The 17,597-nt window shown below is 46.5% G+C and overlaps 6 protein-coding genes across 6 annotated transcripts; 2 read left to right on the top strand and 4 right to left on the bottom strand.

Moving 5' to 3' along the window:
* Positions 1 to 158: 158 nt before the first annotated feature.
* Positions 159 to 2,103, top strand: ade13 (adenylosuccinase ADE13; the record flags this gene model as incomplete). The annotated part of the gene is made up of 9 exons (XM_033568083.1): positions 159 to 210; positions 288 to 374; positions 447 to 1,174; positions 1,231 to 1,347; positions 1,403 to 1,475; positions 1,526 to 1,604; positions 1,665 to 1,671; positions 1,725 to 1,782; positions 1,853 to 2,103. The coding sequence occupies 9 exons, from the start codon at positions 159 to 161 to the stop codon at positions 2,101 to 2,103; spliced, it is 1,452 nt and encodes a 483-aa protein (XP_033430078.1).
* Positions 2,104 to 3,297: 1,194 nt separating this feature from the next.
* On the bottom strand, positions 3,298 to 4,774 carry ATNIH1004_003404 (uncharacterized protein; the record flags this gene model as incomplete). Its single annotated transcript, XM_033568082.1, has 4 exons — positions 3,298 to 3,324; positions 3,379 to 4,184; positions 4,259 to 4,440; positions 4,527 to 4,774. The coding sequence occupies 4 exons, from the start codon at positions 4,772 to 4,774 to the stop codon at positions 3,298 to 3,300; spliced, it is 1,263 nt and encodes a 420-aa protein (XP_033430077.1).
* A 3,119-nt stretch (positions 4,775 to 7,893) lies between these two features.
* Positions 7,894 to 9,442, top strand: ATNIH1004_003403 (PDK/BCKDK family protein kinase; the record flags this gene model as incomplete). Its single annotated transcript, XM_033568081.1, has 4 exons — positions 7,894 to 8,005; positions 8,118 to 8,266; positions 8,321 to 9,315; positions 9,379 to 9,442. 4 exons carry the CDS (start codon positions 7,894 to 7,896, stop codon positions 9,440 to 9,442), a joined length of 1,320 nt encoding a protein of 439 aa, XP_033430076.1.
* Positions 9,443 to 10,421: 979 nt separating this feature from the next.
* Positions 10,422 to 11,372, bottom strand: ATNIH1004_003402 (uncharacterized protein; the record flags this gene model as incomplete). Its single annotated transcript, XM_033568080.1, has 3 exons — positions 10,422 to 10,886; positions 10,976 to 11,157; positions 11,228 to 11,372. 3 exons carry the CDS (start codon positions 11,370 to 11,372, stop codon positions 10,422 to 10,424), a joined length of 792 nt encoding a protein of 263 aa, XP_033430075.1.
* An 844-nt stretch (positions 11,373 to 12,216) lies between these two features.
* On the bottom strand, positions 12,217 to 14,483 carry ATNIH1004_003401 (SKN1/KRE6 family beta-glucan synthesis-associated protein; the record flags this gene model as incomplete). The annotated part of the gene is made up of 6 exons (XM_033568079.1): positions 12,217 to 12,268; positions 12,324 to 12,801; positions 12,854 to 13,376; positions 13,428 to 13,529; positions 13,601 to 13,778; positions 13,849 to 14,483. 6 exons carry the CDS (start codon positions 14,481 to 14,483, stop codon positions 12,217 to 12,219), a joined length of 1,968 nt encoding a protein of 655 aa, XP_033430074.1.
* Positions 14,484 to 16,434: 1,951 nt separating this feature from the next.
* Positions 16,435 to 17,151, bottom strand: ATNIH1004_003400 (uncharacterized protein; the record flags this gene model as incomplete). Its single annotated transcript, XM_033568078.1, has 2 exons — positions 16,435 to 16,724; positions 16,911 to 17,151. 2 exons carry the CDS (start codon positions 17,149 to 17,151, stop codon positions 16,435 to 16,437), a joined length of 531 nt encoding a protein of 176 aa, XP_033430073.1.
* Between the last annotated feature and the right edge of the window lie 446 nt (positions 17,152 to 17,597).

Below are 17,597 nucleotides of genomic sequence, written 5' to 3'. Positions count from 1 at the left end.
TAACGTGACTGATAAGCGGAAGACCCCGCTAAGGCCATACGGTCTCGCCCACTGCAACACAAAATTTCCCAGAGTAGCGCACACAGCTCTCGTCCTCTTACCCTTCCACCAGGTGCCGCTCAATTGCTTCTGAAACCTACCAATTTCATTCTGACAGGATGTCGGCAAACAATGATGTCTATCAGACCCCACTCAACTCGCGTTATGCGAGTATGTATCCCCTCCCGCATTTACCTCCCCGTAAATCATCCACTATGACACTAATTGCAATGCCAATTGATCTATAGGCAATGAGATGAAGTATCTCTTCTCTCCGAGAAACCGGTTTTCTACCTGGAGACAGTTGTGGCTTTGGCTCGCCGAATCCCAGAAAGGTACCATTTGTCCTTCTACTCACCAATCTTTGCTCTGAATTGCACCTGTCTTCAGCAGACTCACTAGCACAGAACTGGGCCTGCCTATTACCGACGATGCGATCGAGCAGATGAAGGCCCACATCACCATCCAAGATGACGAATTCAAGGTTGCCGCAGAGGAAGAGAAGCGCCGGAGACACGACGTCATGGCCCACGTCCACGCCTTCGGCCAGGTTGCACCTGCTGCCGCTGGAATTATCCATTGGGGTGCTACTTCGTGCTACTGCACCGACAATGCCGACCTGATCTTCCTCCGTGATGGCCTCGATATCCTCATCCCCAAGCTCGCCGTCGTGATCGATAAGTTGGCTGCGTTCGCCAAGGAGTACAAGAATCTGCCTTGCCTTGGTTTCACCCACGGACAGCCTGCTCAGCTGGTTACCGTTGGAAAGCGTGCATGCCTATGGCTTCAGGACCTCCTTATGGATTTGAGGAACCTTGAAAGGGCACGTGACGATTTGCGTTTCCGTGGAGTCAAGGGCACCACCGGTACTCAGGCCTCTTTCCTCCAGATTTTCGACGGTGATCACGACAAGGTTGAGCAGCTGGATGAACTGGTTACCGAGAAGGCTGGGTTTAACTCGGCCTTTATCATTTCCAGTCAAACGTACTCGCGCAAGATTGATGTCGATGTCGCCAATGCCCTTGGTTCTTTCGGCTCCACTTGCGAGCGCATTGGTATTGACATCCGTCATTTGGCAATGCTGAAGGAAGTTGAGGAACCTTTTGAGAAGGATCAGATTGGCAGCAGTGCAATGGTCAGTCACTGCATGGTTATGTTGAAAGAGTTCCTGGACTAACCACAACTATATAGGCTTACAAGCGCAATCCTATGCGTTCTGAGCGTCTGTGCTCACTGGGAAGGCACCTACAAAATCTTCCCAAGGATGCCGTGGATACCTACTCGGCACAATGGTTTGAGCGCTCTCTGGTAAGAGAACTGTGGCATTTGTTAGCCAAGATCACTTTTGGTTAACGTCTATCAGGACGACAGCGCTATTCGTCGTATTAGCATCCCAGAGCTCTACCTCTCTGCTGATGCCTGTCTCATCCTTCTTAGTGAGTCCAATCCAAATTCAAGCGTGAACTAGGTAGCTGATTATACCCAGACAACGTCACTTCCGGGTTTGTCGTTTACCCTGAGGTTATCCGACGACGTGTCAACGATGAGCTTCCGTTTATGGCCACGTATGTTCCCCAAATTATACGCACTAAAACAATAGAGTCTGCTGCTAACTATTTCAACAGTGAGAACGTAAGGCTACTAATGAATTATTTCTAAATAAAGAGGATACTAATTGGATCCAGATTATAATGGCCTGCGTGAAAAAGGGTCTCTCCCGCCAAGATGCACACGAGGAAATCCGTATGCTCCACTACTTCCTTCATCCATCTCACATGCCTACCGATTCCTAACAAGACTATCCATTTTACAGGAGTCCTATCCCACCAAGCAGCAGACAACGTGAAGAAACACGGCAAGAACAACGACCTTCTCGATCGCATCCGTCGTACCGCCTTCTTCGCTCCCATCTTGGATGAGCTCGACAGCCTCCTTGAACCCAGTACTTTCGTTGGCCGCGCTCCCCAGCAGGTGGAGAAGTTTACCTCGACTGAGATCAAGAAGGCCCTCCTGCCGTACGAGTCTCACCTTCTCAAGGCTGAAACCTCTGCCCTCTATGTTTAATGTTCCATAAATGTTTCCCTTGCCGGCTGACAATTCAACGGCTACCCTCTACGTCTAGAAATCCGTTTTCCAGATGGAAGGTACCGCCTCGTTAAAAACGCTCATCAGCCATAGATTAGCAAATTTTTGGAATGTGCAATAAAGATTGAAATATTTGTGTGTGAGAGAGGAGTGAGAAGGCGGACTATAGAGTCTGTCCGCACTATTTTGTGTATATAGTAATTCTGATGATTTGAGATGATTTCGAAACTTCTGGAGATCTGAACTGCTTTTCGAGTGCTCTCTTTACCTAATTAATTACCCAGATATTGGTTTTATTTAACTTTATCTTTGCCATAGAAGTTCACATTTCTCACCGATTCTTGAAAACAGAAAAAGAAAAGTATAGTCTGAGTCCTCTGAAGATGTTTGGATAGTGTTATGCAGTATTTTACCATAAAAATATCAAGGATAATAATAAACAACAGCTACAAAAAAAAAAAAGAAAGAAAAGCTTGATAGGCCAAGGAGGGGGAATCGAATGGCTGGCTTATCTAAACAATAATTTAATAATTAACTATCTAGTTTCTAACAAATTTTTGCTCTTGTACTTATTTTTGTTTCTTTATGAGTTTTTGTTTCCGTTATTGCCCCATCTATCTATTTTCTATCCTAGTATGTTCATAACAGCCATAACCGGATATTTCCAAGACAATTTTTCTAGTTTGCACGGATATCCAATGTGTCAAGGACCAGCGGGGTGGTGACCATACCAGTGGAGGGTTTTCCCAGTCTTGCCTCCTTGTTTCACATTTTTTTTCTTTTCTTTTTTGTGGTTAGCAAGGAGAGTGAATACTGACAAGGAACAAGTTGATGTCACAACCGAAATATGAATGTAAAGATGAATGAAATGAAACAATATTAAGAGATTATGAAATTCTATTTAAATTGTTAACAAAAATCAGTAAAACAATATTTTAAGGTTCAACATAGAGTAATAGAAGAGGGAGTATTAAATGACATATCCATGGCTGGTAGGATGAAAAGCTGCAGAGAACTTACCTGTAGATCATAATTCAAGTAATCCAACGGAACACATAGAAATTGATAATGCATAGCTAGGCATGCATGCCATGTGCCATGTGTAGCCAAAACATTGAAAGATACAACGATCGACTTGTGACTTGACCCGCTTGTTACACGGTGATAGATTCACTAGATCACCGACAGCCAATTGATGATCTAGAAAAAGGATGTCAGCCAGAGATCTGATTTGTGCAACAGTCAAAAGCTTACCATCATCGCCTGCATCAGAGCCACCTTTTCTCCGTAGTGCACTCCATCCCAACTATCAGCCTGCAGCGTGGCGTTATACATGCCAAGAACATCCATCTGTCTACTATGAGCTGCTTTGGTGGTATCCAGTGTATACTGCCAGCTTTTCGCATGGACATTATCTCCAGGAGGCCTTTGGTGACCGGGTGCAGTGGGTCCTACCCAGAGGAAAGGGGTTGTTCGTCCGCTAGATCTTGCCAGTGCTACCCATTCGTCCATGCTGTCCTTAGCTATGGGCAAGGAATATGAGGTTGAAAGCGAGAGGCTGTGAATCACAGGAATAGGCTTTTTCTTTTCGCCCGCTTCGGTGATAAATTGACGGAAATTTTCATGGTGACTCTTTGAGGCAGGTGAGCCAGTTGTGGTGACAAAGCTATGATAAATTCCTGAATGGCATGTCTGATCAGCATCTGAGACTAAACGCATTGGATGAGATAAAAATGGATAGGCGTTAAAATGCTCACGAGTTGGACAAATGTACGGGCTCTGAGTTGTCTTGCCCTCCTGCTCATATAATTCATCACTTGAGGCAATTCGCAGCGGGAGGCATGAGGCATCAGTGAACTGCGAGTCACAGCTGCACTTGTAGCCAAGCTCTTCATCAATCTGCCATTCTTTCAGAGACCCAACCTCCATGTTCTCGCGAAGAAGGATGTTCAATCCAGCATAGACATCCGCAAGGGATTTGTCGCCAACAAAAACCACACCATCGAACTTGTGCAGGATATCACACACTTGAGAACTGGTATACCAGTGGTACAAGCAGCCTATCCAATGTTAGAGCTAGTTAATGCAGGAAGAAGTTATGTTCCCAGCGACAACTGAGGGGCGTATAGCATACCTTGTGAAGTATAGGACGCGTCAAACCCATGCCTTCCACCATTGCTCATGGCACTGAGTAGCGAATCCTTTGTCTGGCAGTATGATTTGCTTGGAATATGGCTGTCGCTGTCCTGCGGGGGCTGGTAGAGGGACAGAGAAGAAATGCCACATCCTTGACGGCCCACGAACTGAGCCAACCAGCTACAGATCGAGTCGCAGATCAGTATGGTGATGCTGAGCGGTTTCGAGGGAATCGAAAAGCAGCCAGGGGCCTCGGAGCGACTCACTCGTTGGCAGCAACGGCGGGGTTGGACGTCGAGGGCGTGAAGGGAAGATAGAAGATATCGCGGATAAGCCAGACGATGTAGAGGACACCCAGCACCCAGAGCGATGCCATCAGCTTGTAGGTGGAAGATCGCCAGGTGACTCTACGAATCAACCTGCGTCCGTTGGGCCCTTCGATCGGACCACGCCGCTGGGGCTGTCTGTGATTCTGCTGCATGCCAGAAAAGGGAGATGCAGCGGTCTCGTTCATCGCAATTGATTCGCTGTGGGACTGGCGCCGACGAGACATGGTTATCTTCGTTTACATGCAAGAGAAGTAGAAGGAAGGTGAGTAGGAGATAAGATCGGACTGTTAGGGAAGATGCATCTGTCAAACGGCAACGAGTGAGATCTGGGCTGTTCTTTCTAGGGGTACAAACAGAGGTTCAAGAGATTGATTGGGGGAAATGGAGCCACGAGATCCGGAGAGGACCAAACAGAGTTGGGAGGGGTTGCAGTAATGCGATCGTGATTATGGATGGATAGATGGATAAGAGGATTGATCGATTGATTGGGAGAGGGGCTCGAGGACTTTTTTTTCTCTGGTTTCCCCAATTGGAAATTGGCTGCTTTCTCCAGCTGTCTCTGCTTTTGCTTCTCTATTCTCGCTCTCTCTCTCTTCCTCTCTCGTATCGTTGTCCTGTCTGGTTTGTCCTGTCTGGTTTGTCCTGTCTGGTTTGCTTTCCTTTTTTTTTTTTTTTTTTTTTTTTCTTCAGACTCGTCGACCCAGTCCAAATGCTAACCCCCAAATATTCTTCTAAAGGGCTTAATTGAACCCAGGCTTCTTTGTGCAACTGAACAAGATGTTGGGAGGAAGCACGGAGGGAAGGAATACTCCCATCTAATTTATGATAATGATCCTCCCGTACGCACAAACCAACTCCACCAGGGAAGAACTGCAATAATAATAGAAATTCACTAACAGTCGAGTCGGGCAGTCAGTAATAAAGAACCGAAGAGGGGCCGTGGTAATTTTTCCCCTGAATTGGTGCGTTTAGGGGCAGAAATTTGGCATCAACAGCATGAAAGCGAAAAAGGTAATCCTGAAATTTGCGGATCCTCTTTTATTAATTTCATTTATTAACTATTGATTTATTATTTTTCCTCTTGGTCTCTGTCCTCTCACACCAGAGACAGCGTAACCGAGATTTTTTTTTTTTTTTTTTCAGATTTCGTGTCGCTCAAGTTATACTCTACCAGGGCAAAAAAAAAAAAAAAAAAAAAAAAAAAAGAACAAAAACAAAAACATCACACCCCAATCAAAGCTTCTGAAGGAGCTTTCAACGCAGGTTTGCATCATCGTTATCGAGACCAACTCACAAAGCAAACGGAATTGCTGAGTCAATGACAAGAGCAATAAAGTGAATGGAGAATTAATGAAAACTCATCACTGCACGCACCAGAAGCATTTAGATGGGTCGATTCCACAATTTACCATGATGAGCTGAAGCTAGTCACATTTTCTAGGAAAGAAAGAAAGGAAAGGAAAGGGAAAAAAAAAAAAAAAAAAAGACTACGTACTTGTCTCCAACCGAACCTGATTGAGCTTCTGAACCGGCCGAAAATCGGCCTAACTGGCTGGTGTCAGGATTAGGGTTTATTATTCTTATCCAAACGGTGGATTTTCCCCCTCCAACAGTCGCACTGGCGCAGAAGAGGACAAAAAAAGCCCAGGTTAGTAGATGAGGGCCCAGACATCATATCCACCTGCGACGGTATGATAGCCAGTCGGAGACAGAGAATCACCACTGCCAACTGTTCTGGTTGGTGGATCAGACAGCTGTCAGGAATAATCGTCGGAGCTATACCAAGTGCTTCGCACGCTGAGGAAAAAAAAAAAAAAACCTAATACTGATCTTGATGATGGCGACTATTACCAGAAAAGAACTCCTAATCGCATGCCAACTCAGTTAGGGAATTATACTAATCGACGGACTCCTGCGATGCTGCCCCAGGATACTCGCCCCAGGGTTGGCTTCTGGAAACTCACCGTACTACATTAGGCTAAGGTAATGTCCAACCACGCCGGCTTTTCACAAGTTGGGGCTAATCTTAATTAATATTGATTGTTTTTTCTTGGTGCTTCATTCTCGCATCCACTTTCTTTCTTGAGAGCATTTTAATTTTGGAGTACATATTTATGTAGGATGTGGCTGCAGGATCATGTCATCGTTGTCTTTATCAGTGATCAGGATTAAGTTCAAGGATAGATGATTGGACTTCCGACTCAAGGTCTGGACCAACAAAAGGACGATAGGCATCGCCTTAAGTTTTAAGTAGACAGCAATTATTCTTCCATAACCCTGTAACCCTGTCGATGGGGAAAGGAAGAAAAAGAAAAACTTTTCAGCCCAACGCGAGTATGACAGCAACAAGATGTAAGGATGGTGGAGACCTCTCTCCCCTAATGCAGTCAACATCATCGGCGACTGTCCGTCTTGCTTTATTCTGCCTGTTCTACGGAGATATTCGATGAGCCAATCCCCTTCTGAGAGAATGCCAGATATACCCCCACAGACTGTGACGGTCCGAGGCCGTAGAGAGGGCTCTAATCAGGGTCGTGGTCTAAATATACTTAATGGTTGTGGGTAAACAGCCTCTGAGCCTAGGCGGTTAGAATAAACGATTTGCTCCGATGCGGAGGGGAAAACGAAAGATTTTCGGACGAAGGGGAAACTCGGACCAGGTTCACGTTCTCATCGGCAATATCCTCAAGGACCAAAGAAATCAAGACACTGGCTTTGATTGCGGTCTGCTTCAGAGGTAAGTTCACTTCAGGCTTGGGAATAGTGGAGACACTTTTCTTCTCGCAGAATCCGGAATACTCTCAAGATATACTCTAGGACTAGGTATATTGTGCGGAGTAGTTCCAGGTATACAGAATCTCCTGAGCATCGGATGATCGATTTGCTTCTTCCTCGGCCGCGCACGGGATCAACCCCCCCCCCACACGTGACCCCCCCAGGAATTCGAGTCTCCGCAAAAAGACTCATCATCCTCATCGTCTCCCCTCTTTGTCGTGAAGTTGAACGAGCCATTTGGGTGGTGGTTGCTTCTCTCCATTCTTTCTCCTGTCTCCTTTTCCAACCTCATATCTTCTCCTTCCTGTGTGCCATTCACTGCCTCGTTTCTTCACTGTCACGGGGTCATTAGACTACTGCTACTACTGCCCGCCACTCCGGAGCTAAACTAGTCAACCTCGGTAGCCATTTGTCTCGCTGTGCAGTCAATAGCTTATTGTTCGCCTTTCCCCTTCACAAGAGCTGTCACATTGTTTGGTTTTATCGATCGTGGAAACCAGGCCATCGGGCCTGAATAGTTTCAGACACCATGTGGAAGCCGTCGGAGAGGCTGGTGGAAACCATCAGACATTATGCCAGCTTCCCCGCCACTGGTGTATCCTTGCGGCAGATGGTCCAATTTGGAGACAGGCCATCAACCGGTAGGCCCATCATACATCCACACATTTCATATCTATTTTCTACCGGATTTTATTTTTGGAAAACCTACAATTTTAAATGATAGCCCGAAGCTAATCATGATCCTTAAAGTAGGGACCCTATTCCGCGCCTCGCAATTCCTTTCGGAGGAACTTCCCATTCGTTTAGCGCATCGAGTTCAGGACTTGGGTGAGCTGCCCGATGGCCTCAGCGAGATGCCCTCCATTAAAAAAGTACAGGATTGGTATGCACAGTCATTCGAGGTATGACTCATCTCCCTCTGCTCCTTTTATGGCTGGGGCTGATATACTTTCAAGGAGATTATCACCTTGCCCCGACCGACTCTTACCCAAGAAGTAAAATCTCGGTTGTTACGACCCGGACGGATGAACGGTGGTGTTTCGAAGGTCCTTTCGGAGACAACTCAAAACCCTAGTATAAAAGAAGGACAGTATCGGTCCTCTCCTTCGTCTTCACTGAACGGTAATGGGAATGGAAAAGCAGCAGCGGCTGCCGCCCGGAGATATTTCGTTCCATCGGACGACCAAGGCAATTGGCCGCCGGAGTTGAATGACTATAATGAACGTTTTGCAAAGACACTGCAGCACATAAAACGTCGACATGACAGTGTTGTGACTACTGTGGCCCAGGGTATTTTGGAATGGAAGCGCAAGCGTCAGCGGCTGCAGATCGACTCCACGGTTCAGTCTTTCCTCGATCGCTTCTACATGTCTCGGATAGGTATACGAATGTTAATTGGTCAACACATCGCTTTGACGGAGCAAACGCATGTGCGTCATCCAAACTACGTCGGGATCATCTGTACCAAGACAAATGTTCGAGAAGTGGCTCTTGAGGCTATTGATAATGCCCGTTTTGTGTGTGAGGATTACTACGGACTATTTGAGGCACCTAAGGTTCAGCTTGTCTGCAAAGATGACCTAAATTTCATGTACGTCCCGGGCCACTTGTCTCACATGATCTTTGAGACATTGAAGAACTCGCTGCGTGCTGTGGTGGAAACCCATGGTGCAGATAAGGAGGCCTTCCCGGTCACCAAGGTTATAATTGCCGAGGGCAAAGAAGACATCACGATCAAAATCTCGGATGAAGGCGGTGGAATCCCCCGTTCGGCCATTCCTTTGGTCTGGACGTACATGTACACCACCGTGGAACAAACGCCCAATTTGGATCCCGACTTTGACAAGAGCGACTTTAAAGCTCCTATGGCCGGGTTTGGATATGGCCTGCCGATCAGTCGTTTGTATGCTCGGTACTTTGGCGGAGATCTGAAGCTGATCAGTATGGAGGGGTAAGTCTATTTATTCTAGAAACTATGCTAGGCCAGTTTTTTAGAGACTAACACTGCATATAGATATGGCACAGATGTATATCTACATCTGAATCGTCTTTCCTCGAGTTCGGAACCTCTACAATGACAACTACCAGTCATGAGGGATGGTCGTGTCCGGTTTTCCACTTCCCATCGTCTGCATCCTTTCTACTCGGAACCCGATCCACCACCATCTCAAGGATTGACGCCAATGAATATTCAAGCTGCACGTGCGCAGATGCGCACCAGGGAAGTTTCCGAACGCAAGCAAGTTGGAGATGCAGAAAGTCGGCTTAACGTGGAGAGATCGGGAAATTAAAGGCACTATAACACGTTCGTCCTTTGATATTTCAAGTTAGCCTTCGGGCAACCTCCTGCATGCCTTGGACTTGACTTACTGAACATTCACTCCGTCTTGTGAGCTATTAGGACCACCTTTTTTTTTTTTTTTTTTTTTTTTTTTTTTTTTTTTGCTTTGGTCGCTAGACAAAAGATGACTCTTGAGACAAGTGAAGCTTTTGGCTAATCCTATCTGCCACCCTCTATCGCCATTGAATGACATGCGTCGGTATATTCGGTCAATAATAAAGATCGATAGACGATAAAGGTCAATATGATACCCATTGATACCATTTCACTTTGGGGTAGCAGTTTTTGGAGCAAAAGTTGCGCGCATTTTGTCATATGTTTTGGTGGTCTACTTGTAGATCAGATTTTTGTCTTTTTCTTTCTTTTTTTTTTATTTTCTTTTTTTGCGCCTGTTTTCTTGTTTATGGATCTTCTTTTCTTGTCAATCTTTTTGTACAGTAGATTACGCATCGTGTTGGGATTTTACGGTATGAACGGCCTATGTAGGGACAAGGTGTATACAACGAGCCAGTATATGAATTGAATGCTTTCACATGATTTGTGTTCCAATCCAATCGTGCCGCTCCGCTAATAGTCAGCTGTAGCTAACTATTTGTTAAAATCATACCAGAGTTATCTCATAAAATAGACAGTCCATCCATCGACATCTCAGACCACAAGTATACCGAAATCAACATAAGAAATCACCAGTAGAAGCTTCAGAGAAGTAAATAAAGCTAATAAGGTAAATCAAATACCCGATTCTCCCTCTCCGCACCACTCCATCCCCTTCGTCTCTCCCACTCCCGACGAGTACGAGTACTACTACTACCCGACGACGTGGTCGGATTCTTCCCTTTCGGTCCTCGCGCTCGATCCTTATCGGGCGTCATCCTGGTGCCCTTTTGTTTCGACGACCCCGCCGCCGGCGACGAGAAATTCGACGACGCGCTGCTCCCTCCTCCTCGTCCATTGCCGGCAGCTCCATCAGGCCGACGCCACCCCAAGTCATCAGTACCATGCACATCGACGATACTCCGATGAACGATCATCGGGGCCGTCGTTGACATCGACATCGACGCCCCCGTCGAGGACGACCGATGTTGGATGATGAAGCGATCTGCACGAAGAGAGGTCGCTACGGCAGGATCCTCCGGAGCCATGAGCTTAGCTAAGAAGCGACGACGGGCTTGAGGGAGGGTCTAGGCAGTTTATCAGCTATCAGGTCCCATCGTAATTAAGCCAGTGTCAAAAACTTTTTAAAATAAATAAGAAGAAAGAGGGACCCAACCTCCTGAGCCACCAACGCCTGTGTAGTCAATAATTCCCGGTCCATGAGGACAGACAACGCGGCGTGTCTTTCTTCTCGTAGTCGACTGCGGACTTTCTTTTCTTGCTCGATGGACGTATGGTACGGTGAGACTGAGCCGCGGACGCGCATAGATGATGACCCGACTCTATCAACTTCGTATCCTTGTTATTACCATATTAGCTTAGATTTTTTTTTAAAAAAAAAAAAAAATAGGGGAAGTGAAGGACTCACGAGGACCTCCTATTTCGCGTTGTTGAAGTGCGGGCTGGTCGATTTGCACGGCCCCGTCGCTGTTATTGTTGTTGTTGCTGTCGTCGCTTTCGCTGTCGCTGGGGATCATGATCGGGTTGTTGTTATTGTTGTAGGGACGGAACATCTTGGAAATGGAATTGATCGCTCGTTCTTGGTAGATATTAATCAATTGTTAAAGCGAAAACTATTTAATAATAAGATATATATCACCATCATATATCTGTGAAATTGCTGAATACAAGGCTAGTTGATCGAAAATCTGGATTTGTACAGACAATAAACCATATCATTGAGATAGGTCCAATTCCCCTGTCCAGCAGGTACCACGAATGGAGGTGGCGATTGGATGAATATTCAAGAAGACAATAACTAGATGGTGACGCAGAAGCGCATGGAGTTGCTAAATGCCATGCGCGCTGCTTAGTCACCTGATTTCTCAGATTGCTCAATTCGGTAACTAGTCGGAATACAGACAAATTCAATGTTGTTGTCTCCAAGTCCACAAAACATCCAATGACTATGAACATTAACACACAATCCATTGAATAACACTTGGAAAGAATTAACCTCTTGAGTACCGTTTCCGATCGAGGAAGCGTTTCTATAGAACAGCTCAATTACCTAAACTCCATCTGGCAAGGCCAGTCAAGCAGGAAGACATAAGAAAGAATGAAGTATGAATAAGGGCTCATGTACACAATACAAAGAAGCAATGGGTACCAACATCAGGAGTCCATGAATATAGATACACAAAGATATGAAAGTGTCAACTAGCTCTAAGCCTCCCAAGCCCAGCGATCGTCATAGGTCCCAAATGAACGCGCCCAACGCCAGCATTCAAGGCCGCTAAACCAGAAGACATGCTAGGAGTATTAAATAGTCACTTCTGGGGGTCCCAACTCTCATCCGTCATGAGCAAGGACAGGTGAAAGAAAGCAACACGATCTACTGGATAACTCATCAGTAGCCTAGCAGCCATGCATGAAGAAGTTTTTAGGCCATTCATATCCAGCATCGGTCCTGTGAAGGTCAGTAAAGTAGGGTTTGAGGGTGGCAGAGGCAGGCACCCACTCACCACGTAGTCTTATTCACATTGTTATATGCGTTGGGATGGTTGGCTATGTATTCTGTCGTCTCATAACCTGGCGGATCGCAGGTGACGCTGATGTTGTCCGGATCTTGGTAGATACGGATATAATCGAAGCGCATGTACCCGGGCATAAGGTTTCTAATGGACTTGTTAATCGGGGCAAAACTCTCGGCCATACCCAGATTCATCACAATGGCTAGCGGCTCCATGGGGATCATGCGCTGGCCAATGTTGCCATTCGGCCCTATCGCCCTCCCATCCAGAGTCCAGGTCTTATCCTCTCCGACAAACCAGGTGACGCTACCATCACCACCCGGTGAATATTCAAAGGCATAAGTCTGGTATTCTGTGCCGTTATACCACTTGTTATTCAAGTTGGTAAGACCAGACATGGCTTGCTGAAATTCACCACCACGATAGTCATTGATCTCCGTTATTGTTGGATCATATACTGCGGTGAAATCTGCTCCCTTGTCAGATACAGACGAGTCCGACGGGTTAGTGGTTAAGCGTACCATAATCCGGCATGTACCAGACATCAAACGGGGCCATCTGCAAACTTTGGGACACAGAGCCGATCACTGCATTACCGTTACCGTTCAAAGAGATAACGCTGGCTTCAATCACATCAATCTCAGGTGCACTCCTGGATCTACCCTGGCTAGGGTGATCTTGACCATCACACGTGCATGCTGGAAGGCGCATCCCAGGAAGATAATTGATTCCATCGGGGGAACTTTGGTTCGGAGTGATCCCGGCATCGCATTTATCGTGGTAGCTGTAGGGCCACATGCCATCCGTCGTTGCCGCATATCCCGGACGGCCTAGGTTGCCCATTGCCCAAAACCCGGGCCAAAATCCTGACACATCCCCAGATCCTGGCAAAGAAATACTGGCTTCCAAGCGGCCGCCCGTGAAGCAAAGCTTATTCCAGCTTTGCACCATTCCCGAGCGATACTTCAAGGCATGATTATTGAAGGCGTCAAACCTCAGCTCGAGGACTCCATCCTTTGTCGTAACCGCATCGGGATCATACCACTACATATCCGGTCAGCGCTATTTACTCAAATACTGAGGGGAGTGACCGACCTCGAAATCCTGCGTGACGCCATACCAAATGTCAACCGCCTGATAGTATGGATCATCTCCATCGTAAAACGTCCGACCAGGCACATTGAATTCATCGGAGAACTAAAATGGGTATCAACAAGGCTACTATGGTCGATAGTTACTAATGGCTTCCATGGCCAATGCAGACTCACCACCAGCTCCCACTCTTTGCCATCCGTAGCCTTCTTTTTCATAGCCGAGGCCGGTGTGTCCGGATCTATCAGACCTGTCCGTATGTTGGAGAGTACTGGTCGTTCCCCTACATCAAGGCATAGAGTGTCTCCCGCAGCACAGACCGAATGTTGCTTGTACATGCCCTTCACGGCAGTTCTAAAAGCAGTCAATCCCGATACCGACATAGAAGGGTGCAGGTGAAAAGGGTAAAAGGAAGCCACCGTACATCACAGGATACCCGACAAATAACATCAGGAAACCCAGTGTCAACAGAATCAGCCCACCCACATTGATCATCCCGCGACGATTCCAAATATCACAGTCCTTCTCTCCGTCGCTGGCGTCGGGATTGTGTAAATAATCATCTTTCTCCACATCTTCTGGGAACAAGAGCAATCCTTCCATGGGCATGATATTGAACTTCTCGGAGACAGTCTGCGTATTGACATCATTGTCCTCGCTTCCCGTTTGCGACGGCGCTCTGGAGTCCCCTACCTGCGTATACGCGTAATTTCGAGTATCCTGACTCGCTCCCATCGAACTCCAACTTGTCCTACGCGACGAGACCACGGAAATATTTGGGGACTGCATACTGTCATATTCCTCCCGGCGCCGGTGCGGCGGTGGAGGTATTAGAAACTCGGTAGATTCCCGGGCCTGAGATAATCTATAGACTGACTGCATTGTCCCGGAGGAATTTGAGTGAACTATTCCTGGTGTCAAGGCGCGTCCAGCGGTCTGTGTCTGCGGGGCCGACGTTTCGGTATCCTCCACATCGCCGGGGGGTTCATGTCGGCCCGAATTGATTCGAATATGAGGTGTTTCTGGTAGAGGATGAGGGTTCGTGGGGCTATCGGCCATCCTGAAAGACAGCAAATTGTCCCTTCCCACAGGCCCGGTCGTAAAATCGCCCTACACGCGTCCCAGTTCACGATAGATCTGAATCTGCACTGTTTACTTCCAAATGTACCCACCAAATCGATACCGATATTCTAGCGTTATATGGAGCAACTGATCAACTTAGTAGACGCAAAGATGATTCCATCAAGACAGACAGCTTGTAACTCTTTTGTCGAGTCCCTTTTTTATTAATTCATTCAGCAACACGTCGTATCTTCTCGGTAATGACTGGATTGAGGGTTACGGAAATGAGAGACAATTGACACGTAGTGGGCATCAAAAACACCAAACGAAGGTAACGAGTGGACAGGACAAAAAAGGCTAACACTCAAATGCCCCTTGCAAGAACCTCGACTGTATAAAAGATAGGGACGTGGAAGGTGAGTGAATGAGAACAAATATCCATGAGCCGGAATCAGGAAAGTGCAGCGACGAGCGGCAGATGAGGCCCAAATGAGGGCAACTGAAGGTGAAAATATGAACAAGCAGAAAGACTAGGAAGAGAAGAAACAGAGAACGAGCAAAGGAGGCGGGCATGAGGGTCAAGATGGCCCAGACACTCAAGGGGTGAATGCGTCAATGCCATTCCCTGATTGCCATGTCGAGGTACAAACATCTGCTATTTTTTCTTTTTTCTTTTTTCTTTTTTTTGGCCTTACCTGACAAAATCCTCCGTTAAACAAGGGGGCAAAACAAAACAAGCCCGAATTTGCGGGACAGATCCATGGCGAGTTTGAATAGCAAATCGCCCTCAAGAATGCCATAGACCCGAGTATGTCGAACCGCACCCCCTGCATGTGGAAATTGCCGTTTGCACCAAGAATTAAGTACGTGCATAGTATGTAAATAAAGTCTTCGGTGCAGGAAATAATCCAGTGATGCCTGCATGAATCTTCCGGTCCGCATAATTTGTTTGGCCTACATCTGCTGGGTCGCACATTTTGTCCACTTGTCTGCAGAGATTGTGCTTCATCTGTAGATGGAGAACTCCGCCGTGGGAGGAGCTGCAGGTGTGTGCCCCCATTCCCGAAGAAGAATCCCGTTGCTCCTGGCAGACACCGGAATGAGTGAAGAGATGAAAGAGTGGATGTTGGAATCCGAAGTTGTTGTTGCCGGTGGGTCCAGCTCAGGCGATGTATGTGTGCATGTACTCCCCGGTACCTGGTACTTCAACGGCTATCGGCACCACCATACAGTAATTATGCACAGGAGGGTATTGGACATTTCCTAGGTACCAGGATATACCTGGAATAATCAATCCCCTTCGCCTTCAAAAGGGCAGCAACGTGGCATCGCGAAACTTTGCTTTGAAACCCATTCCAGAACACACGTCCTTGCTTACGCCGGTATGACAGATCATATCGGCTCTATCTAGGAGTCCTCCCTTAATAATTTGTTTGCCACGATAAAGGAGAAGCCTATCTGCCTTCATTCCATCAGGATGGCTTCCCACCGATCCGTAATTTACCAGTACTGTGGGAATGGTACTTAGTAACGGGTCTTAATGTTATCTATAGATGAGATCTAAGTACTGCGTCGATTAACAAGATATCTTAGCATAAATTAAGTGCTGAAAGATAACACTTACCCTATATAATCACACCCCTGAACTGCTTCAACGAAGCCAAAGTGCATGCATCAGTCGAGATCGAATAGTTAATATAACCATATAGGATCACGTACTCTACTTAAAGGCGATGCAATCCCTGATTGCTCGAGCGAATATCTATGTTGGATGTACTCAACTCGAGAATAGAAAATAAGAAAGGAAAAAAAAAAAAATTTAAAAAAATTCAAATATACAAATACCTAGTGTTCAAATCCAGTTTCCTACTTACATCCTACTATCCATAGATCCATCCTCCCACAATCCCAATATCCAAAAGAGATAGCGAGCACCCAAATCCCTCACTTATGACTCAACAGCCTTCGCTCTCAACCCCACTAACAATCCCTTCTCAACCTCCAATGCCAAAATATAATAGTCCACTCGCGATGTCCCGACTTCGACTCGATACACCTTCACCTCCACCACGGATTCATCCCTTCCGGGTTCGCCGCCTCCAGAGGCCTGAATAGCTGCAGCGCGGACTGCACGAAGAGGGCGCGAGTACTGGTTTCTGGGATCGAATGATGTGGGGGGAAGAGTCGTAATGAACGAGGAGAGGTCCGTGCAGGGAGAGATGAGGTTCGACAGATGCGCTGGTAGTGGGAAAATAATGTCAACGTGGAACAGAACAGGAAAGAAAAGAAAAGAAAAGAAAAGAAAAGAAAAGAAAAGAAAAGAAAAGAAAAGAAAAGAAAAGAAAAGAAAAGAAAAGCAAAAAAACACTAAACCGTCTTCCATTTACTGGAAGAGAGGGGAGCAGTATAGACGGAATCACGTACCGGCATCAGGCCAAAGACCACGCGAAGCTCCCTCCCACTTCAATGTGACCGGTTCGAATGGTTCGTCCGTCTCAGAAACGTAGAATGCATCGACGGATGTCAGCGGCGCGGGAACTTGAACACCCATGTCGACGGTCTCGGTGCGGACGGTGGATGATGCCTGAAACTGCTGTGCTCGCCCGTTGTTGAGGTCTGCGTTTGCTTTGTCCAAAAAGGACATGTAGGCGTCGTCGGAAGACATGGCGCGGGAGATGGTGATGAGACTGGAGACAGGGGATGAGGGAAAGTAGGAGGGTTGTCTGTAGATGCGAAAGAATGTATTGCGATGGGGTTGTGTATGGAATAAAGATTGGTGATGGGATGGTCTGTAGTGGTAATTTTGACGGAAACCAAGTCTGAATATTTCTGATGACGGCGAAGTTGAAGCCCGACACAAAATGCGATCAATGACGCAATGCGCACTGGGGCTACCCTGCCACCTTCGCATTGATGTGTTTCAAATAGACTAAGAGGATAGGCCTGCAAAGGACAAAAATAGGCTGATACTGGAACACCGTAAAAAATGAAATGAAAAAAGGTAGTAAAGAAAGGAATAAGGAGAAATAGGGAAAGAAAAATTAAAAATTAATGAAGTCATAGGGATGTTCTTTCTTCACAACTACAAACTACAAAAACACTTAAACAAAA

Source organism: Aspergillus tanneri, assembly GCF_003426965.1.
Source record: "Aspergillus tanneri strain NIH1004 chromosome Unknown AapTan_1_pilon_pilon_pilon, whole genome shotgun sequence".
Classification (NCBI taxonomy): domain Eukaryota; kingdom Fungi; phylum Ascomycota; class Eurotiomycetes; order Eurotiales; family Aspergillaceae; genus Aspergillus; species Aspergillus tanneri.
This window is presented reverse-complemented; position numbering and strand designations above follow the sequence as displayed.